This window comes from Perognathus longimembris, chromosome 26, assembly GCF_023159225.1.
Source record: "Perognathus longimembris pacificus isolate PPM17 chromosome 26, ASM2315922v1, whole genome shotgun sequence".
Classification (NCBI taxonomy): Eukaryota; Metazoa; Chordata; class Mammalia; order Rodentia; family Heteromyidae; genus Perognathus; species Perognathus longimembris.
The window spans coordinates 7,982,710-8,005,082 of NC_063186.1; the positions used below are offsets into that span (position 1 = coordinate 7,982,710).

Here is a 22,373-nt window from a genome sequence, read left to right on the forward strand (position 1 = left end):
CATTTCCGTTATTCAGCAGACCCTTCACAACCTCCAAAAGACCCATGTGCGTACGTACTTTTATTTACATATGACACACTTGCTGGTGCATTTTCAAAGGCATCCGTGCAATATTAGCCATTTCTCTAACCAAGAAATTTTGTTAATTATTTGTGGTCTTTTTGCATGGGTTCATGTGGGATTTTCTTTTCAATCAAGTGCTACCCAGTTATTTCTCCTGTGAGAAGTATGGGGGGTTGTGCGTTAAGGTGGAAATCACTCTTTAATTGGTTGAAAGAGGGTATCCTGAAGACCTGCCACTTAAATCCTTGTGTTGTTTTCCATAGGCATTCCTTCACCGAAGATCACTATGTTGAATTCAGTAAGCACTCTCAGGATCGGGTTATAGGCACAAAAGGAGACATTGCTCATGTAAGTACTTAAGAGTCCAATGGTTTCCAGGTGACTCCTCAGGTGTTCATACTGAAATCTCATCTGTGGAGTGTGGGGACTAGACACTATTTACTGAAGATCGGGGATACCTTCTATTACGCCTCGGAAGTAGAGTGCTAGGGTAGCATGCACAGGATTTCATCTAAAAGAAAGAACACACACATCCATCCATCCATCCATCCATCCGAGTCCCAGGGAGTTGTGAGCATGGTGATCTGTATCTCTAATCAGCACTTAAGAGGCTGAGGCAGGGAGATCTTGAGTTTGAGGCCACCGGGGCTCAAACCCTATTGAAACTCTCTCTTGGGTGAGTGGTAGCAAGAAATTACGCAAAAGAGCTGACTGAATGTAGTGGCTCATGCCTAGATCCTAGAGATCTGGAAGATTGCAAGTTTGAGGTAAGTGTTAGCAACTTGTATTCTACTTTAACATAAAATTTAAAAAGGAGTGTGAGTAGTGCTAGTGATAATATAGCTCATTTATAGAGCATTCACCTAGCACACTGGCGACTATTCAAATATAACCTCAAACATAAGAAAACACCAGAAGATTTTCCTTCCAATTAGAATCTAGACGTATAATAGAGTAGTTCTAAACTATACGGGAGACATGGGAAAGGGCTGAAGATGAGCTTCATCTGAGCATTCGAGAGGTAATAGCACAGTAGGGTTTTTTTTTGTGTGTGTGTGTGTTTTGAGACAGGGTCTCATTGTATAGCCAAGGTGGCCTTTGGACTCTGATTTTCATGTCTCCAATAGGGTTTGAACCTGGGGCTTGAACTCAGGGCCTGAGCACTGTCCTTGGCTTCTTTTGCTCAAGGCTAGCACTCTACCACTTGAGCCACAGAGCCACTTCTGGCTGTTTTCTGTATATGTGGTGCTGGGGAATTGAACCCAGGGCTTCGTGTATATGAGGCAAGCACTCTTGCCACTAGGCCATATCCCCAGCCCTCACTTTGCTCTTTAAAAAAAATTTTTTTTAAAAATTTTTTCTCAGTCATGGGCCTTGAACTCAGGGCCTGGGGGCTGCCGTCCCAGAGCTACTTTGCTCAAGGCTAGCACTCTCTCGCATTGAGTGGCAGCACCACTTTTAGTTTTCTGGTGGTTCATTGGAGATAAGATTTTCCTGCCTGGGCTGGCTTCAGACTGAAATCCTCAGATCTCAGCCTCCCACGTAGCTGGGATGAGCGGCGTGAGCCCCTGGCACCCAGCTTGCTCGCCTCTTTTTTTTGTCCATCACTCAGCCCACACTCTGCCATTCCAACCACTGTTTTGTGGGTTTTTTGGTGCTAGTTCTGGGGCTTGAACTGTGACCTGGGTGCTATCCCCGAGCTTCTGTGCTCAAGGCTATCACTGTGCCATATGAGCCTCAGTTCTGCTTCTAGATAGTGGGTGTTTAATTGGAGATGAGTCTCATGGACTTTTCTTCTTGGGCTGACTTCGAATCAAGCTCTTCTGATCTCAGCCTCCTGAGTAGCTAGGATGACAGGCGTGAGCCACTGACGCCCTGCACGCTGTAGTTTTTGCTGGTTAATTGGAGATGAAAGCCTTTCAGATTTGCCTGCCTTTTGGCTCTGAGCTGAGATCCTCAGATCACAGCCTCCTCAATGATTGCAGACATGAGCCACTGATACCTGACTGGCTGGGAGGGCTAGATGCGGTTTCCACCTCCGGAGGGTTTAGAATTACAGGCGTGTATCATCATACTTGGCTAAAAGGAGTGGTTTTTTTTTTTTCCTTTCCAAGTTTTACAGGCAGTTAAGTCCCTGACTTAAGAGACAATAAATATAGAAGCAGAGTTGCGGTGTATTACATGGACAGTGCTAGAGAGTGAGGGAAAGCAGAGGGGTGGAAGGAAGGATTGGAAAATGATGTGGCCAGTAGTGGGGTCAGGGGTAGGGTTGGGCCCGTCTCCAAGCAAGATGAAGACACTTAGAAGGTGATATGTGATCAGATGTAAAATTCTTAATTGCGTGAGAAAGACAAGAGCAGAGCCTTGAGCTGAAGAGCTCAGGGACGGCGCCCAGGCCCAGAGTTCAAGCCCCACGACTGACCACCCTAAAAAAAGGGACACAGAGACAATTCTCTTTTTTATGAAGTAGTTTTGACTCTTTGCTGTTTTTTGTTTTTTAAAAAAAATTTTATCGTAAAGGTGATGTACAAAGGGATTAGTTACATAAGTAAGGTAATCAGTACATTTCGTTGCAAAGGCGATGTACAGAGGGGTTAGTTACATAAGTAAGGTATATTTCTTTTCCAGCAGGGTTGCCTCTATCCTCTAGAATATTCTTTTGAAATGTTCTTGCTGAAAAACCAAAGTAGAGCAGCAGTTTAGAATTTGGGGGAGGATATGGAGTGATAAAACTAGAACTTTTCCCCTTGTAAATGTTAAAACATAGAAAAATGGAAAGACTAGTACATATACACCCTCCCTAGATTTGTCAATTTAATATTTTGCATATCTTCTGTGTCAGTGTGTATTTCACTGAGTTACTTGAAAGTAAGTTGGAGACAACATGACATTTTATCTCTTAAATCTTAAAGCATCTCCTAATAATGTTTTATTATATAATCACACTTGCCAAATTTAAAACTATTATAGTAATCTCGGTTTAATATCCAGTCCATACTCGGTTTTCTTAATTGTTTCTTCTTGATGTATTTGGTTTCAATTTGTTGTTGTTTTGAGCCAGGATCCAGCCAAAGATTCACACATTGCATTTGATTGTTATGGCTTAATGTTTTAAAGGCAAGAGCCATTTCTCCAGTTTTCATGACATTGATTCTTGAAGAGACCAGGCTAGTTTGTCCTGTGACCTAAATGTGTTTGTTTCCTTGTGATGTCTTATTTGTTTCTAGATCAAATGATTGAGATGTTTAATTTTTTTTAAAACTTGTTAAAAGGCTTGGCCCCCATTACAGCATGCTTATAAGCCGGAAGATCTGGGTGGGTTACACCCCGTAGACTTGAAAAACGCCTCGTATGAGTGGGGCTAACGTGTGTGTACGTGGGGAGATTTGTAAGGAGTGTTCTGTGGATCACCATTGATTGATCCATGTGGAGAATTTCCAGTTTTGATGTTAGAAGCTTCTCTGTTTCTTTTTTGTTGGAGATCAGGACTCAAACTTGGTGTCTGAGGCTTGCTTTCGCTCATTGGCTGTTTCTCCACAACCTGAGCCATGCTTCTAAGTCCTTCTTTTCTGTTTCATTTAATGGGGAGGGGTTAGGAATTGCCTTATTAAGATTCCCAATGCAATTTTGTTTCTTTCTTACTGATAGCAAAGGGATTTTTGAAACCTCAAATGGGAAACTGGAAAGCACTTAAACCCAGCTTTCCAGTTACTTTCCAGTGTTAGGGTGTTCGTAATCCAGGGAAAGTTTGTGAGGCGTATTTTACACACAGTTTTTCTTTTTAAGTTTGTCAATGAATGGATTGGTCTGATTTTCTTTTCCCGCCCCTTCTTCTCTAAAGATTTATGATATTCAGACTGGCAACAAGCTGTTGACTCTGTTTAACCCAGATCTTGCCAACAACTACAAGAGGAACTGTGCCACCTTTAACCCCACGGACGACCTTGTGTTAAACGATGGCGTCCTGTGGGATGTCCGCTCCGCACAGGCCATCCACAAGTTTGACAAGTTCAACATGAACATCAGCGGCGTTTTCCACCCCAATGGGCTGGAACTCATCATCAACACTGAGATCGTATCCTTCACACGCGTGCGCTCGTCATCTGGTTTCTTAGGCAAAAACATTTTAAGTCGTGAGCTGCCCTTTTCTGTTTCCTTGTTTCTTAAGTTGGCGCCACTACGGGAGTTAGAACTAACTCGGGCCTTGGGTTCAGTAGGCACCTGTCTGCTCCACCGCTTGAGCCCTGTTCACAGCCGGTTTTGCTTTAGTTATCTGGGGGGACATGGACGCCCAGGCTGGTCTGGGTGATGAGTCTCCTGTTGACATTTTCTCTGTAGCTGGGATGACAGGCATGCGCTACCTGCTTTTTATTGGTAGAGATGGAGTCGTGTGGACTTTTTCCCTGAGCCAACCTGGACCTGCGATCCTGCTGGCCAGCTCTTGGGTAGCTAGGATTACAGGCATGAGCGTCTGCGCCCAGCTCTGAACAGACAGAACGGCTTTCGGGAGGACTTTACTTTTACTCTCTAGAAATCAGTTGCCGACATGTATGAGGGAAGGAAATACTTGTTTTGTGGGGAATGAACTTGCGTAACTTTTTTTAAATGTAACTTTTATATGTACGGAGAATACCGTACAATATATTTGTTTTCATCTTTGTCAGTTTTGGGGCTTGAACTCAGGGCCTGGGTGCTTTCCTTGAGTTGTTTTTTGCTTAAAGCTAGTGCTTTGACCAGAGCACCAGTTCCAGTTTTCCTGGTGGTTAATTGGAGATGAGAGTCTCAGTGCCTTTCTTGTCCAGGCTGGTTTTGAACCTTGATCCTCAGATCTCACCCTCCTGAGTAGCTGGGATTACAGGCATGAACCACCAGTGCCTGGCCCATATGTTGTTTTTAGGGACATCTGTTAACTTTTAAGAGACAGATGTCTAATAGAAGTTTAAAAAAGTGGTATTTTAGAATTTCCATGAGTGCCTTGGTAGCTTTGTGGTTGGGAGTGCTTGCCTAGCATGCATAGTGCCCTGGGTTCTTACCCTAGTCCTGCAAAACAAACTGGAAAATTAAAACAAAAACAACCTTTTTTGTGTGTGTGCTGGTACTGGGACTTGAACTCAGAGCCTTTGCACTTGGGAGGCTGACATTCTACTGCTTGTGCCCCTTTTGGGCACTGGTTAATTTAGAGAGAGGGCCTTCCTTCCTGTGCCTAGACTGCGCTCTTATTTAGGCCCCCTGTTGTAACAGGAATGACAAGAGCATCTTCCTTAAAGATGGAGTCTTGAAAATGTTCCAGTCCTAGAATGGAGAGCCCCTCGGCCTCCGCCTCCCACGTGGCTAGGGTGACAGGCCCGTATTCTGTGCCCCACTATTGATCTTGTGCGCATGCCTAAGTTGGCCTCAGTCCTCTCCGTCTCAACCTCCCAAAGAGATAGGACTGTGGGTGTGAGCCCCAGGCGCCTGGCGTGTGAGCTTGTTTTCCTTAACCCCTCTCCCAGTGGGACCTTCGAACTTTCCACCTGTTACACACCGTCCCTGCCCTGGATCAGTGTCGCGTGGTGTTCAACCACACGGGAACAGTGATGTACGGAGGTACTGAGCCTTGTACCTGGTTCTCTCCCCTTCTTCCTGCCCCCGACACACCTCACACTCACTGTGGGGGATAATCTCTCCCTCGTGGGGGCGTTTGGAAGATGTCACGTAAAAGAAACCACTAGTACATGTGGAGACCAAAGGGAAGGTAAACATTCTGCAGATCACAAATCTCGTATAGAAAGACGAACTGGGTTGTGGTCGTGAACTTGAAAACTGTGTGTGTGTGTGTGTGCGCGCGCGCGCGCGTGTGTGGCACCACCCACTGAGCAGTCCCATGGTGGGTGGTAGATGCGAGATTGTGCATGTCGTTTGTCACCGTAGGTGAGATGCAAGGGGCGGTGATCGGGGGACATGAGGAGACCCACTGAATTAAAACTTCTTGTAGTAGCACACACAAGATGTTTCTGATTTTAAATAAGTGTTTCACCCCCACTAGCTATGTTGCAGGCAGATGACGAAGACGACTTAATGGAAGAGAGGATGAAAAGCCCTTTTGGGTCATCCTTCCGAACATTTAACGCAACCGATTACAAGCCTATAGGTAAGCACCAGGGGGCCGCCATGGATCCTTTTTAATTTGTCATGTGTGTGTTTATTCTTGAAGACCCTCCACATTCCAAGAGGTCTGTCGTTTTTCTTTGACCAGTGGAGTTCAGGAAATACTTGGGATCAAACACCTTGACTTCCTTTGAAAGAAAAACAGGTTAAAAAGTGCAATAGGGCCAATCCTGAGACTTGTCACTTTGTGTTTCAGCAACCATTGATGTGAAGCGGAACATCTTTGACCTGTGTACAGACACCAAAGACTGCTATCTCGCTGTCATTGAGGTAAAGGGGCCTCCTCTGGGTGGAGGTCCTGCCCTTTTGGTCAGGGTCATTTTCTGTTGTTGTTTTTTGTCGGTCGTGGGGCTTGAACTCTGGGCCTGGGCGCTGTCCCTGAGCTCTTCAGCTCAAGGCTAGCGCTCTACCACTTTGAGCCACAGCGCCACTTCCAGTTTTCTGGTGGTTAATTAAGAGATGAGTGGCATGGACTTTCCTGCCCGGGCTGGCTCTGAACCGCTATCCTCAGAACTCAGCCTCTGAGTAGCTAGGATGATAGGCGTGAGCCACTGGCAGCTGGCAAGTCAGGGTTGTTTTCAAGTTACTTGACATACATTTTGTATCAGATGTGTTGGTAGACAGTTCCGGATGGTAGATTATTGAGAACCTAAGGGCACGGAGAAATCATAAGGTTGTTACAGCATAAGATAACGCACAGTTCTGTGTCTTGGAGTCATGACCGTGGCCCCCCTGTGTTTATAACTCGCCGTCTGAGCCTTGGAATCCCGTCCTCCCAGCTCCCAGCGTGCCCCAGGTGTAACATTTTCAGAGGCAGCTCCAGACTGTGAGCCATCAGCGGCGTGGATGGGCTGGGGTCGGGTTCCCGGGCGAGCCGCTGCTCCTCAAGGCTGCGTGTTTCCTTCCAGAACCAGGGCAGCATGGACGCCCTGAACATGGACACAGTGTGCAGACTGTATGAAGTGGGCCGACAGCGGCTGGCCGAGGACGAGGACGAAGAGGAGGACCAGGTGAGTGCTCCCTTGAGCGTCCTTCCTGCGCCACGCAGCCTCCTAGTGGCTATGTCCTTCTGCCTTCCGCTGACTTTGGTGGCTCGGCCCTTGCTGTCTGCTGCCGTATTCGGAAGGCTGGGCAGGTGTTTGGTGGAAGGGAGTGCCGTTTTGTGTATAGACTGTAATGGAGCCAAGATGGTGGCTTGTGCCTACAACTTTAGCCTTCTGGAGGCTGAGTCAGAAGGCTCAGAAGTTTGAGGTCATCCCTGGGCCACATGGTGTGAGAACTGACTCAAAAAATAAATAAAAGATAAAAATGAGAACTAACTTATCAGTATCTGATGATCCCGAGTTCCATTTGTAATTTACAGCCTAGTCATCTGTTGGTTTTCATGTCGGGAATGTCTTCATTCCATCCTTTGCTGTCAGTGCCCTATTCTGGCTTTTAGATCTCCCTACCCGGAACAAGCCCAGAGAGACCACTGGCGCGCGCGCGCTCTCCTCTGGGGAAGCTAGATCCGACATACAGGGGCATGGCAGTTTACACAGGACCCTCGCCATTCACACAGGGAGACCTCCCCAAGGAGGAGACTCCCAGGACAGGGACACAGAGGCGCAAGGCTTATGTGCTTCTCTGATCCTATAAAATAATATTTATTGAAAGGAACTCCTGGAAATGCAGATGAGGTTTTTTTTTTCCTTGGTCTTGCTGTTTGTCTTTGGGAAGGCAGGAGAGGGGCAAAGGGTGAGCAGAGAGAGGTAGCTGTGGTCCTCACTGAACCTGTGGAAAACAAACTGTAAACTGGTAGGGGGGGATGGGTGGGAGGGAAAAACCTGGAGGGCGCAAGGGGAGGGGCGACGCGGTCCATAAAGAAATGCACTCATTCCGTGACTTATGTAAGTGCTTTGTGTACCACCTTTATAATAGCGATTTTAAAAAGGATCAATTTTCTAGCAGGGAGTGGTATCCTATGTCTGTAGTCTCAGCCACTCCCATCAGTAAAGGGAAATTGTGAGTTTGAGGCCAGTCTGGGCAAGGTTACAGGAGACTTTACCTTTACAAATAAATAGTTGGGCTGGGAATGTGGCTTCGCGGTCGAGTGCTCGCCTAGCATGCGCGAAGCCCTGGGTTCCATTCCTCAGCACCACATACATATACAGAAAACTGGAAGTGGCTCTGTGGCTCAAGTTGTAGAATTCTAGCCTTGAGCAAAAGAAACGTTGGGACAGTGCCCAGGCCCTGAGTTCAAGCCCCAGGACTGGCAGAAAAAAAAGGTAAACAGAGTGAACCAGCCAGGCGCTGGTGGTTCACATCTGTCATCCTAGCTACTCAGGAGGCTGAGATCTGACGATCGTGGCTTGAAGCCAGCCAGGGCAGGAAACCGTGAGACTCCATCTCCAATCAGCCACCAGAAAACCTCACGCAAGCGGAGCTGTGGCTTGCAGTGGTAGAGCACCGGCTGTGGAGCAGGAAGAGCTCCTAGACGGCGCCGGGGCCCGAGTCCAGGCCCTGTGCCTGACGTCCAAGAGAGAGTTTGAGCCCGAGCTTCGTCCTTGCTGGCAGGGCAGGCGCTCGGCCGCGCGAGGCGCCCCAGCCCTGCGCGCGCCCCTTATGTGTGAGCGGGGGGCTGGGGCTTTTGCCTGGTCGTCCTCGTTGGGCCTCGCACCCAGCGGGGAGTGGAGGGCTTATTTGTGATGAGCTCACGCTAGTGTCCCGCCTGGCTTCCGTTTCTCCCGCCCTCCGCCTCCCGAGGAGACGGGGTGGCCGGCGCGAGCCGCTGTGCCGTGGCTTGTTCCAAGACCGCGCTTATCCCGGAGGATGTGAAGGCTCCGGAGTTGACGCCGCCTCACCAAGTGCTGCCAGGGCTGTGCCGGCGCAGGAGGCCTCTGCTGAGTGCTCTGCGGCCGCGGCGTCCAGCGGGGCCCCGGCCTCCCCGCCGAGGAGTCAGGGAGCTGTGGGATTAGGAGACTGAGCGGAGCATGGAGGGCCTCCTCCTCCCGCGTGCCGGGGCTGGGGAGCTGAGGGAAGCGAGTCCTGGTAGCAGATGGTGAGTGGCACTAGGTCCCCTCGAGATCCTGACCAGCTCCGCTCGGCGTCCTGTGGGTCCCGGTGGCTCCCGTGCTCCCCGTGGCTGCGGTAGCCCCGGCCCTCCTGTGCTCCTGCGCGCTCTCCACCACCGCCGGCAGCGCGGTCCCCGGGGGCAGCTTGGAAACGACAGGCGGAGCGAGTGCATGCGCCCTCACCCCCGCCCTCCCGCATCTTTGCCGTTTAGAGGGCAGTGGGTGGGCCGAGGTCCCTTCGGGGCATGGCCCTGGCGTCCTGGGAGGTCTGCTGCGTGTCCTTGAGGGGAAGGTCAAGTTCAGGGGAAGCTAGGATTTGCCAAGGCCCTCTGGGCGCGGGGGGCGCTGTGCGCACGCGTGGAGTGGGAATGCTCTCCAGAGCCTTCCCTAAGGACCTCGCTTCTCCCACTGGGAAGAGCGGAGGCCCAGGGAGGGGCTGGGGGAGGGCTGGGACCTGGTGGCTCCGCAGGCAGAAGGGGCCCCCGCTGGTGGGAGTCTGCAAGCCCGGCCGCACTGAGGGCCGTGGGTGCTGGCCTCGCTGCGTGTGCGCCACGGGGGGTTCGCATGGCCCCGGGATTTCTCAGGATTCGTGCTCTTTGTTGGTTATGTGGTGGATTTCCTGTCAAAGGAGACTCCTCACGCGTCCTGGATTGGACGGCGTGTTTAAGTCCCTGGAAAGCTTGCGCGTGGCCTGTCAACCTTGTGGCACCTTGTGCTGACGCTTTGCTGTTTGCTTTGCCTGCTGCGCCTCTCTCCACTGCCTCTCTCTGTGTGCCAGCCGATTTATTAACTTCTCAGTTATTTTCCTTCATACGCCTCACCTGATTCTACGACTAGAGACCCGGGGTTTTCATGCGGGCCATTTGCCATTCAAAGTGCGCCCCCAGATGCTCCAGGTGTGGCAGTCACGGCTTAGGGATGCAAACACCCGTGACCCGCACGCTTGAATTTGCCTTTCCGCCTTAACGAAACAGGCACGCGAGAATGCGTGGCCAGCTCCCTTGTACTGAGATGGTTCGGCATAAAGCGCCTGCGTGAAACAGTTGTTAAAGAGCTTTGTACAGAGGCAGCCCACGCCCCATAAAAGCAGTTCAGGCCCTGCGGACTCGGGGAGTTTGGCGTCGTAGCGGGAGGGGTGAGCTGTGCCCTGTGTTGAACGAGCAGCCACAGAATGAGCCGCACTGGCCGCGCACACTTGGTCGCCCCCTTAGAGCTTGTGTCAGTCATGGAAGGCGTGGCGTCTGGTGTGTGCATGCAATGTGCGTGCAATGTGCGTGCACGCCTGAACCGGGGCTGGGGCGCGGTGCTGAGCTGCTGCCTTGGGCTTTCCCGTCGGGGGGCCCCGGGGGCCCGAGGTGGCGCGCCGGCGTCTGTGGTGTGGCGCGTGGACCCAGCCTGGCTGGCTCGCCAGCACTGCCCCTGATGGGGAAACTTCGCTTTCTCAGTTCTCCCGGCTCAGCCAAGCTGGGCGTTGTGCGGAAAGGAAGAATGGGGAATTGTCTTGCTGCACCTGCTGGCGGTCGGACACTTGAGCTACGGGGCCGAGAGAAAAAACAGCTCCTTGATTTCTGGCGGCGTTCCCGACGTGCGCACAATGGTCGTCTTGAGGGTGGGAGGGTGGGTGGCTTCCGAGTGTGCTCTTTGGGTTGTCACAGGAAAGTGGGGGGGGGGGGGTCTGTCATGTAAGCCTGCGTTAGTGAACTGTTTCTTCTTTAAAAGGAAAACATCGTGTTTCTGTCTGTCTGTCGTGGGGCTCGACCTCAGGGCCTGGGCGCCGTCCCGAGCTCTTCCGCTCAAGGCCCGCGCGCTGTCACTGCGAGCCACGGCACCGCTGCGGGTCTCCCGGTGGCTCCTTGGAGACGGAGAGCCTCGCGGACTTTCCCGCCTGGGCTGGCTTTGAACCGCGATCCTCAGACCTCAGCCTCCTGAGCTATGGCCGCACTGCCATCCCCGGACTCAGTCCACGCGCTGGGGTTGATGGGGAGAGAGCGCGAGGCATAGAGATGGCCGGCACCCCGCGTGTGCGAGGCCGTGGGGGCGCCCCGGGTGGGCCGCGCGCGCTGACGGCCCGCGTGGCCTCCCCTCTCCCCAGGAGGAGGAGGAGCAGGAGGAGGAGGACGACGACGAGGACGACGACGACACGGACGACCTGGACGAGCTGGACACGGACCAGCTGCTGGAGGCGGAGCTGGAGGAGGACGACAACAACGGGAACGCGGGCGAGGACGCCGACAACGACTTCTCCCCCTCCGACGAGGAGCTGGCCAACCTGCTGGAGGAGGGGGAGGACGGGGAGGATGAGGACTCGGACGCCGACGAGGAGGTGGAGCTCATCCTGGGGGACAGTAAGTACAGCGCCCACCGGCCCCCCCGGCCCACCCCGTAACCCAGCGCGCACGGCTGTGTTCTAATAAAACGGATTGACGGAACCGGTGGCAGGCCTGCGTTTGTCAGCCCTTCCCCGAGGGGGCGAGGCCTCACCCTGGGGGGGGGGTGGTGCCAGGCCTGGGGCTGGAACTCCAGTCGCCGGTTCTGTCCCTCCCTGCCGGAGGGGAGGAGAGGGGAGTGGGGGCCTCCTCGCCTGCCGCACAGTGAGCCACGCCTCCCCTCCGCCTTCCAACTCCCGTCCCCACGCCAGGCGTGGGCCTCCGAGGAGCCCCGCACTGGCCCGCAGGGTGTGGAGGGGGGGAAGGGCACCCCAACCCCAGGGACCCCCGACCCCGGGCTGCTCCCTGCCCCATTCCTCGCACCCACGCCAGCCACCGCACCCTGTGGGGGGGGTCACGGTCCGCCTTGGCTCTCCCCCCTTCTGGAGTAGGGGGAGAGGGGAGGGCCCCCCCACCGCCCCTTGCTTCATGCGGGGAGCTGGGGGCTCGGCCTGCGCGCCCGGGGGTGTGGGGGTGCGGGGGGGCCCCGGGCCGCAGGTCCCACGGGCCCCGCAGGTCCCCGAGCCGCAGGTGTTTCGCCAGCGCCAGGCAGTTGACGTTAATTGCTGTTTTGGTCCCGGGTGCGGGGAGGGGGTGCCAGGTGTGGTGGGGGGGTGGGGAGCGCGCTCCCCCGCGACCCCGGGGTGACCCCCTCCCCCCCTCTCCCTCTCCGCTTACCTCGCAGCCGACAGCTCCGATAACTCCGACCTGGAGGACGACATCATCCTCTCCCTGAACGAGTGAGGCCGCCGCCCAGCCGAGCCGCCCAGCGGAGCGGAGCGGGGTCAGCGGGTCCGCGGCCGCCGGGGGCGGGGGGGGGGGGCGCCCCGAGGCCTCCGGTCCTCCCGGAGACCAGAACCACACCAGACGCCGCCGGGGTCCGCCGCTCCTGCCCCCCCCCCCCCCCTCCCCCGGGATGGGCAAAACAAACGGAGAAAGAAACCAAGCCGCGCGCCCCGGCGCCTCCGCAGTCTATTTTCTTTGTATAACGATCCCGACTTCAAAGAGCAGAATAGTTTTTTATAAAATGTAAAAAAAAAACAAAAAAAAATCCCCCCCCCCCGCATTTATACCGAGGGTATGAACTCTGACCCCGGCCTGACCCCCGGGAGCCCCGGGACCGACGTCCGCCGCGCAGCGAGAGGCATTTTTACATAACGTATTTAAATGCAAAGGAAAAACAAATCGTGGTTTCATAAATTGATGAGGATTAAGAATATTTTATTATAAATATAATATATGATTTTTTTTTTTTAAAAGCAAACCTTCTGTGGCTGCCTCGCCCGCTGCCGGGCGTCCGCCCGTCCGCCCGTCGCCCCCGTGGGGGCGGTGGGGGGCGCCGGGGGGCGGGGCGCCCACCAGGCCAGTCCCGGCCGCGGCTTCCGTGGGGTCCAGCGAACTTAGGGTGCAAGTCCCCGTCCCCCCCTGTGACTCAGTTTCTCAGCAGCACCGTTTCTGTTGTCCCTCCCCTTCCTCCCCACGTGGAAATCACAAATCAAAGGCCTTCTTTCATGTAAAGTGTATTTATTTAAAAAAATACAAAATAAACAACAAGTCTGTCTTTGTTTACGGCCGTGTTCCCTGTTCTCTCTCGGCGGGGCGGGGGTGCCGGGCCGCCCCCTCCATCTCCATCCCTCCCCACCCCGCTGGAGGGGCCCGGGGTGCCCTGGCCTGCGCCTGCCGGCGGGGCCCGGGAAGGGGGCGAGGGGGGCGCGGCGGCCTGTGGGCCCCGGGCTCCCGGCGGACCGCACCACGCGCGCCGGGGCTCGGCCCGGAGCCTCCGGGAGGAAGGGGGCGCGCCCGGCAGGCAGCCCCAGAGCCGGGGGGTGACCCCCTCCCCCGCACAGGCCCAGCCCCGCCAGCACCGTAGTTCCCGCACCCACGCGTGGCGGGGACGGCGGGCAGCCGCCTGGGCTCCCGGCCCCGCCTCCCCCTCCGTCCCCGCCACCCCGCCACCCCCAGGGCGCGGTGAGGACGCCGCCTCCGGCCGCCGCGCAGGCCCCGGCCCTCACACCCGGCGGGACCCCGCCAGCTTGGAGGCTCGTCCTCCGCCGGGGGCGTGGCCGACAGCGTCCCTCCCGCACGGTCCCGCGGCGGGCCGGCGGGCGGGCGCGGGGCCGGGGCTAGGCCGCGTCCCGCACGACCACCACCACCATGTGCTCCTCCTCGAGCGAGCCGAGGCTGCGCAGGGCGGCGCGCAGGTACTGCTGCGCGAAGTCGCAGGGCGGGAAGGCGTAGAGCATGCCCGTGCCGTCGCGGCCCTTCCCGCCGCCGCCCACCGGCAGGCTGATGACGCCCGCCGCCTGCTTCTGCTTCAGGTAGGAGACGAGGTTGCGGAGCAGGCGGCGCTGCAGGCCCGGCTCGGCGGCGGGCAGCGCGTCGGCGCCGGGCCCCGCGGCCGCCTGCGTGGCCAGCAGCACCGCGTAGCCGCGCGGGCTGCCCTGGCGGATGCGCCGCGTCACCTCGTCCAGCTTGGGCTGGTCGAGCCGCAGGCGCTGCGCGATCTTGAGCTGCGTGAGGCGGGCGCCCGAGGCGCGGTCCTGCAGCAGCCCGCCCAGCACGCCCTGGTCGCCCTCCAGCAGGTGCATGCGCGTCGGGAAGCAGCTGTTCTTCAGCACCAGCAGCCCGTGCCAGCCCAGCTGCAGCGTCTGCGCGTACTCCGACAGCGTCTTCACCCGCCGCGCCTCGGGCCGCGCCTCCTCGCCGCCCGCCTTGGCCTCGGCCTCCGACGTCCGGTGGTTGCGCTCGCCGTCCCGGCCCTTCTTGCCGTGGGGGGGCTCGGCGGCGGCGTCGTGGTGGTGGTGGTCGCGGCCGCGCTCCTCGCCCGCGTGCCGGCTGTTGCCCACCGAGCCCCCGCCGCCGCCGCCCGCGTCCTTGCCGCCGCCCTCGGGCGCGTGGTTCTCCCGGCGGGCGCGCTCCGGGGTGCGCTCGGCGGCGGGCGGCGGGGGCGGCGGCGGCGCCCCGCCCTTGGTCCTGCCGCGCTCCTCGTAGGGCGAGCGGCTGGTGCGGCCGCGCTCCCGCTCGCGCTCGCCCGACGGGCTCCGGCGCTTGCGCCGCGGCGGCTCCTCCCAGGGCTTGGGCGCGCCGCGCTCCGCGTCCCCGCCCCAGCGCTCCCCGCTGCGGCTGCGCGCCGAGCGCCCGTAGCCCTCGGGGCCGCCGGTCCGGCGCTCGCCGCCCTTGCCGCCGCCGCCGCCGGGCCAGTCGGCGTCCGGGGCGAAGGCGCGCTCCCGCTCGCGCTCCCCGTACAGCAGGTGCGGCGGCGTGCGGTCGCGCGCGCGCAGGTCGGCGTCCCCGCCCCCGCCGCCGCGGTGGCGCGCGTAGCCGTCCGTCAGCGGCTCGTAGTGCGCGGGCGGCGGCGGGGGCGGCGGCGGCGGCGGCGGCGGCGGGGGCGCGTAGGGCGGCGGCGGGTAGCGCGCCTCCTCGGCCTTGGCGAAGTCCACGCGCAGCCGGCGCTCGGCCCCGCCCAGCGGGAAGCCCCGCATCTTGGCGCAGGCCGCCTGCGCCGCGTCCAGGCTCTCGTACTGGATGTAGGCGAAGCTGTCGCCCTTGACGTGGTCGATGGTGCGGATGCTGCCGAAGCGGTCGAACTCGCGGGCCAGCGCCGCCAGCGACGTGCCGGGCCCCAGGCCGCCCACCCACAGGCGCGTGGTGGGGTTGGCCTTGCCGTAGCCGATCTTGATCGGGTGGCGGCCCACCACGCGCCCGGACATGGCCACCTTGGCGCGGTGCGCCATGTCCAGGTTCTGGAACTTGAGGAAGGCGTAGGCGCCGCCCTGGCCGCGCGCCGGCCGCTTGATGACCACCTCCTCGATGATGCCGTACTTCTCGAAGGCGCGCCGCAGCTCCGCCTCCGACACGCCGTGGTCCAGGTTGCCGATGAACAGGTTGCGCGTGGCGCGCTGGTCGTCCTCGGGCATCAGGTCCTCGTCGCCGCCGCCGCCGCCGCCGCCCGCGTGCCCGTAGGGGCGGCCCCGGTCGTCGTACAGCCCGTAGTAGTCGCGGGGCAGCCCGGCGGCGGCGGCGGCCGCGGCGGCGGCGTCCAGCGCGAAGGCGGCGGCGGCCGCGGCGGCGGCGGCGTGGCGCGCGCGCGGCGGGGCGGCCACGGGCGACAGCGAGCGCTGCTTGTAGGCGTAGCCGCCGCCGCCGCCGCCGTGCAGCGGGAGGTAGGCCAGGGGGTCGGCGGGCGCGGGCGGGCCCGGGGGCGGCGTGGAGGCGGCGCTGCCCCGCCGGCTCCCGCCGCCGCCGCCCCGCAGGTACACCGGCTCCACCTTGAGCGGGCGGTCGTAGAGCAGCAGCTGGCGGGCGGCCGCGTGCTGCCGGGCCTCGCGCGCGTCCTGCGGGTGCCGGAAGTTCACGTAGGCCACGCGGCCCAGCTCGGGCGTGTGCGACAGGCGCAGGCTGATGTCGCCGAAGCGCTTGAACTGGTGGAAGAGCCGGTCCTCCAGGTGCTCGGCCGGCAGCGCGGGGCTCAGGCTGCTGATGAGCAGCGTCTTGTACTCCGGGGCCGAGGCCGAGCCGGGGCCCGCGGGCTCGGCGCCCGGCGGCGGGGGCGGCGGCGGCGGCAGGGGCGAAGCGCGGGGCGAGGAGCCCGAGGCGCCCGCGTCCCCCGAGGCCTTGCCGGCCCGGCCCCCGCCGCCGCCACTGCCGCCGCCCGACCCGGAGCCCGAGCCCGACGAGCGCCCGCTGCCCGCCCGGTGGTTCGCGTCCCCGGCGCCGCCGCGGCCGTCGCGGTGGCCGCCCCCGCCGCCGCCGCCGCTGCTGCCTCGGGGCTTGTCACGGACCCGAGCCGGAGCCGGGTGCTTGGCGCCGCCGCCGGAGGCCTTGTGTGCCGCCCGCCGCCCGCCCGCCTCCGCCTCCCGTTCGCGCTCCCGCGGCCGCTTTGCGGACGATGACGAGCTGCGCCCGCTCGGGCTCGACTCTCGTTCGCTCTGCCGCTTCATGGCGCCGGCGAGGCGGGCGGGCGGGCGGCCCGCGGGCCCCTCACAGCGGCGGCGTTGACGGCCCAGGAGGCAGCGCCCCCGGCGCCGCCATCTTGGACAAAAGGACTCGGCGCGGCGGTGGCGGCCGGGCCGGGCGGGGCGGCAGCGGCGCTGAGGGGCGGGCTGTGACGCTATCAGGCTGCGCCGGCCGCGTCACGTGACCGCGGTGGGCGGAACCGCGAGTCGCTCCCCAAGCGCCTCAGCCGACTGCGCGGCCCCGAGTCACGTGACCCGCCGCGGCGCGCCGGCTGGCCGGCGCGTGGAGTCCGGCGCCACCGCGTGGTCGGAGTGCAGCACTGCGCGTAGCCATGGGAGCGGGCGGCGAAGAAACGCGTTCACTTGGGCGCTGGACCTTCAGGCTCCTGGGCCGGGCGCCCAAGGGGAGCAGCGAGACGTAGCTCGTGGGTGCGGAGGTCTTGACCCGTCCCGCATATCCTGCCCCGCTAGCTCGAGCGGCGTCCGTGTCCTTGCCTCGTCCCCTTCCTGCATGTCCTCCGCATCCAGGCTCAGCAGTTCCCGTTCGGCAGTCCCAGCAGTCTTCAACTGCAGCTGTGGGTGGTGTGGGGAGCCCAGGCGGATCAGCCACACCTGCCGCTCACGGAGCCCTACTTCTCGTTGCCCCCCACCGCCCGCCCCGTGGGAGGCACAGACGGCAGGGCCACAGGGCCAACGACAAAGCTGCCGTGTCTTGCCACGCTGACCTCTCGCTGCTCGGTTCCTGCCCGTCCACTTCCAAGAGGCAGGGTGAGGCCAAGGGTGGCCAGGCCCACTGGGTGGTTCCAGTCACAGACAAGATGCCAAAGGCATTGCAGCCCCGGGCCCAACTTCAGGCGGAGAACCTGCAGAATAGGGTGTGGAGGGCGCGCCCAGCTCTTTCCCCTCCACATGAGTGGGTAGGTACACAGGAAAGGTCTTGGAAGAGATAGCAGAGGGCTCCACGGCAGGCCCTAATGGCCGCCACAGGCAAACGGAACTCAAGGAACCACACATCTGAAGTGCTCGGAGGGACGAGGCCCCCACTGAGCCACAGAGCACACAGACAGCCAGGCGGGAGAACAGCTAAGCAGCGCGGGGCACACATGCCCCCCAGGCCTCCACTCATCTAGGAGACACAGGCCAAAGTAGCCAACCCAGGGCTTCTTGAAGGTAGAAGCTGACTGTAAACAAGCTTACACAAATCCAAAAAGGCTCCAGGGTCTTGGTGTGAACACCAGAGCCAGGCGAACCCCCATGAGAAGGTGGGGTGCGGGTATCTTAGAAATGTCAGTATTGAGCAAGCTCCACGGTGCTTTCAGTCTGTGTGTACTCGGCCCTGGACAGGCCTGCGCATGCTCCAGACAGCCCATACCTGGAATGTGAACTTCCAGCCTCTCATCCAGGAACTCCGGGCAGGTGTCAATTGTCCCCCCCCCACTCGCCCCTCCCAGCCCAGGCCATGGCCGGGGCACGGGGCAAACAGGAATATTCCCCCAAATTCTGCAGACTGGAAAGCATCAACTGGCGCGATCTACTTTAGCACTCACTTTAACTCTCCAAGGACAGTTAGAATCTTTTTTCCCCTTTAATAAAAAAAATCCCAGACACACTTTGAAGTCCTAGAGTGACAGCGAGAGGAAGTGACCGGCTCAGGGGGCACTGTGGAGTCAGCCTCCTCAGAACGCTCCAGGCTTCACATCTGCATTGTCAGGAGCCCGCTTAAAAAATAAATTACAAAAAGGCTTTTCTGGGGGGAAGAGACAGCTGAACTGTTTTCCCCTCAGGTGCAGCAGAGACGCGGCAGACTACAAATCAGTCCGAGCACTGGCTGCCTTGGGGGCATATTTAGGCATCAGTTCGTTTATCTTCCGGATGTAGTCAGACTTTTCCGCACAGCCTTTACATATCTCTCCCCAGTCGTCCAGAATCTTCTTCAGTTCTTTGACGCGGAGCTTCTTCAGGTCCACGGTGCTCAGATCAATCTGCTTGTCTGCAGAGGGAGTGGGAAATGAATAAGTGGTGGCAGCAGCTTCCCACAGAGCTGAGATGCCATTCCTGGGAGCCACACCGTTCCTTTAAACAACTGGCGCTGCCCCTGGCTGCCAGTGTCTGCCACAGGGCCTGCAGCACAGAGCACCCCTCCCCCCCATGGTCTTCAGAGGAATGTGGAGTCAGCGAGAAGATCAAGAATCCTCAACACCAGTGGGGACACACAGGCCCCTGGACATTTCAGCCACATTCAGCCTTAAATTTGATGGGAGAGGCCTGGCTCTTTGAAGACTGTGCCTACGTGTGGCCCACCAGAGCTGCCATGGCCCAGTTCCACTTGGGCTAAAGGTCTTTAGGCCTTTGGAGGAACAGCCATGACAAGCTTGAGAAATTCAAGTCTGATCATATTGCTTCTCTGCTCAAAAACTTCTAATGCTCCCTAGCTTCCTTCAGACCAAACCCAAAGTCCTCATCAAGCTGTAAGGCCCCTTGGGGGCTGACCACCTGCTTGTCAACTGGATGTGCTTCCACTAGTGAAGTGCTGACACATTTCCCCTCCCGATGCGGCCTATTCTAAACTCCGCCCATGTCAACGCCACCTTCACAGGCCACACACGCATGTCGGCCCTCCGTGACCACCAACTTCCCTGGTACCAAGTACCACCTGTCACGTACACACACGCACATGCACACTGGCCTTCTGCTACCACCTTCGTCCAGCTACAAAGCAAGCTCTCGAGATACACGTCTCACACTCACCATACTTGAGCTCGCAGATCTGGCTGTCCTTTTTCTTCAGCTTCTCACAGACCTTCTCCACAGGGATGTGGGCGGCCAGGGGCTTGGACACCTCATTAATAATCTTGGTGGCTGCATCATCTGTGGCCCCAATGTAGTAGCACTGCAGCAAGAATGGGCAAAGGCTTTTTCAAGTCATCTTAGCTGGGTGCCAGGCTCATGCCTACAATCCTAGCTACTCATGAGGCTGAGAACTGAGGATTGTGGTTCAATGCCAGCCTGCTCAGGAAAAGTCCATGAGACTCATACCCAATTAGCCACCAACAAGCCAGAAGTGGAACTGTGGCTTAAGTGGTATAGTGCTAGCTTTGAGAACAGCTCCCAGACCCTGAGTTCAAACTCCAGGACTGGCACGCATGCTCACACGCATTCCTCTCAGTCCAGGCACTCAAGGCTCACACCTGTAATCCTAGTTACTAGTAATGTTGAGCTCTGAGGACTGAAGTCAGCTGGGGCAGAAACATTCAAGACAAATCAACCCGCCCAAAACTGGAAGGAGAGGCGTGTCTCAAGTGGTACAGAGTGCCTACCAGTGAAAAAGCGGAGAGCTGGAGGCTCTGAGTTCAAGCCCCTTTCCCTCCCCTGCAAAGTCAAAACATCTGTCTCTCTTCTTTTTTGGTGCTTGGCAGACTGGCAGATTCAGTCAGTGTAAGTCCAAGGCCCTCACACATGCCAAGCTCCTTCTGGTACCTGGGCAGTCACACTGCCTGTCTATCTCTTCTGCTTAGGAGGCTATGTGAGGATTTCCTTACTCCAATGACTTTTCCTTAAGAGACTTCCTTCTGAGTAATGTCTACCCACTGAACGATCTGGGGCTATCTTCTTCGTGGCACCCATCCTGCTGCATCTCTGCTGCCTGTCGTTTTTCTCCTCGGATATTCCAGGCACTCAGCTCAGAACAGGCACATAACTCCCAGCAAGTTAACACCACCATGGATGGCCAGGGAGAATACCAGGCGCCTTGCCTCAGGAAGACACTTGACAAGGATAGCTCACAGACACACGGAGGGCAAACAGGTGCCAGAGGTCAACTGGGGTCACCCGCTACTCACCAACCGATTCTCTTTGCCTCTTGCTTCCCGGCAAAACTTTATAAGTTCTTTTTCAATAGTAGCTGGTGAGAATGTGACATCTCTGTCTTTAAGGTCCTGGTAAAATCTTCCCAGGTAAGAAATACAAACTGGAAAAAAAAAAAAAGAGGGAAAGGAGAAGCTTAATAGCAACCAGGTAGAGACTGTCAACAATTCGAACACCAGCCACTATATGAGTGGCTCTTCCATCACCACAGGTGCCCACGGGTGTCCAAATTCGGATCCAGGATGCCTCGGGGCGTGTGCGCGCGCGCGCGAGATCACCCCCAACGACCCACCCCCGACTCCTTTCATCAGGTTTAAGCCCAGATGAGAACGTGTCCTTGAGCCGGGGACTCACAGTGACCTCACAAAGGGACCGGAGTCTAGAGAGATCACGATCAAAACGCTGCTCGTCTCCAATAACAACGCCGAGGCCCCCCAAAGTGTAGTTGCGGGCCCAGCCGCCCCGCTCCCAGGCCGTCCGGCCCGAGGACGGGGCCGCCTCCGGGCACCAGAGCGGATGGCCACGCCGGTATACGGTGGGCTTCGGGGCAAGCTGCTTTTCAGCACGATCCGGTCGCCACTTATTTTGGTTCTCCCCGCCCGCACCCCCACCCCCCCGCCCGGCGGACCCCTCCGGCCCGGCCCGGGCGCTGTGGTGGGGCGCAGGCCGCCGCCAGGCCGGGCACCGAGCGTGGGCCCAGCCACTCCCCCACCCCCCACCCCCCACCCCCCACCCCCCGGCACCTTCGCAGTCGCCGGGCCGCAGCGCTTGGCCCCCCGGCAGCACGCTCAGGGCCAGCGCTACCGCCAGCCCGTGCGTAGCCCACATCCTCCTCCTCCGCCGTCGCCCAACTCCCGACTGAACCGCACCCGCCGCGCCGCGCCGACGCCGGGTCCCAGGCTGCACGCCAGAGCTTCCCATTGGCGAAAGGCCTGGGCGCCCGCCCACATGCCGCAGCCTCATTGGCCTACACGCGCCCGAGCCCAGACCCACCGCTCCACGCTGCCCTTCCCCATTGGCTGGCCGAGTCTTGGCCCTAGACAGCTGTCGGTCGCTGATTGAACCGGCGGCCAGCCGGAAGAAACTGGCGGAAGTTGTAGGGCCGCCATCTTGGGTAGGGGCAGGTGTCGGCTGCCCCGGCTCCGGGGGTGGCAAGTTCCTTCCAGCAAGCCGAAGCGTCCAGCGTGCCCCGTTCCGGGGTCCCGGACACCCTCCCAAGATGTAGGAAGGACCGCTCCGCCCAGTGACCCCCCTGACTCCCGGCCTGGGCAGGAATTCCGGGCCTAGCTGTGTTCCTGGCACGTGGGAGGTGAGCGGCCGGTAGGCAAAACTCGTGAAGAGAGCTGCCGCCTTGTTTTGAAGAGTCACGTGGTCAAAGGCGGGGGGGGGGGAAGGAGAGGGAAATCCCTGGCCGTCAGAAGTCACGTGGCCAAGGGGTCCAATCCCAGGCCGTCCGAAGTCACGTGGTCAGGAGCCGCTGTTCTGGCCGGGTCGGGCCGGGCCGGGCCCGCGCGCTCCGGGGGCGCCTGGCTGCGGAGGCGCCCCGCACGTCCCCGCGTGCTCGGGGAGGACGTCGGGGCGGGCCGGCCCGCCTCCCGCTTCCCGGCCGAGCCCTCAGGGCCCCGGCCCGGGGTCGGCCGAGCGGGCCGGGGATCGGAGAGGGCGAGGTGCTGCTCCTGCTGCTCCCACTCAGTGAATTCAGCGTACCGGTATCAGGTATTTATCTTTAATTCACATCACAGCAGTCAGGGGAGGTGGGGGGAAGGAAGAAAGTCAAATGGCAGATATTTACATCTAAAATTCACATTACTTGCTGGATATAGAACATGCTACCACAATATATACAGAATACCTCTCGGGACATT

At 58.9% G+C, this 22,373-nt stretch overlaps 3 protein-coding genes across 5 annotated transcripts in view; 1 reads left to right on the forward strand and 2 right to left on the reverse strand.

Moving 5' to 3' along the window:
* Dcaf1 (DDB1 and CUL4 associated factor 1) overlaps positions 1-13,254 on the forward strand; it is a 40,641-nt gene extending 27,387 nt beyond the window's left edge. For all 3 annotated transcript variants that reach the window (XM_048334917.1, XM_048334916.1, XM_048334915.1), the window contains exons 17-24: positions 327-411; positions 3,905-4,138; positions 5,556-5,649; positions 6,089-6,193; positions 6,407-6,480; positions 7,119-7,220; positions 11,356-11,608; positions 12,375-13,254. In XM_048334917.1, the coding sequence (XP_048190874.1) occupies positions 327-411; positions 3,905-4,138; positions 5,556-5,649; positions 6,089-6,193; positions 6,407-6,480; positions 7,119-7,220; positions 11,356-11,608; positions 12,375-12,433 (1,006 nt within the window). In that variant the 3' untranslated portion in view covers positions 12,434-13,254. The remainder of the gene's footprint in view (positions 1-326; positions 412-3,904; positions 4,139-5,555; positions 5,650-6,088; positions 6,194-6,406; positions 6,481-7,118; positions 7,221-11,355; positions 11,609-12,374) is intronic.
* A 130-nt stretch (positions 13,255-13,384) lies between these two features.
* Rbm15b (RNA binding motif protein 15B) lies at positions 13,385-16,844 on the reverse strand. Its single transcript, XM_048334918.1, has one exon. The coding sequence runs from the start codon at positions 16,627-16,629 to the stop codon at positions 13,813-13,815; it is 2,817 nt and encodes a 938-aa protein (XP_048190875.1). The 5' UTR covers positions 16,630-16,844; the 3' UTR covers positions 13,385-13,812.
* A 1,361-nt stretch (positions 16,845-18,205) lies between these two features.
* Positions 18,206-21,394, reverse strand: Manf (mesencephalic astrocyte derived neurotrophic factor). The gene is made up of 4 exons (XM_048334919.1): positions 21,252-21,394; positions 20,484-20,611; positions 19,393-19,534; positions 18,206-18,634 (listed from the first exon to the last, which is right to left on the reverse strand). The coding sequence occupies exons 1-4, from the start codon at positions 21,334-21,336 to the stop codon at positions 18,450-18,452; spliced, it is 540 nt and encodes a 179-aa protein (XP_048190876.1). The 5' UTR covers positions 21,337-21,394; the 3' UTR covers positions 18,206-18,449.
* Positions 21,395-22,373: the final 979 nt, after the last annotated feature.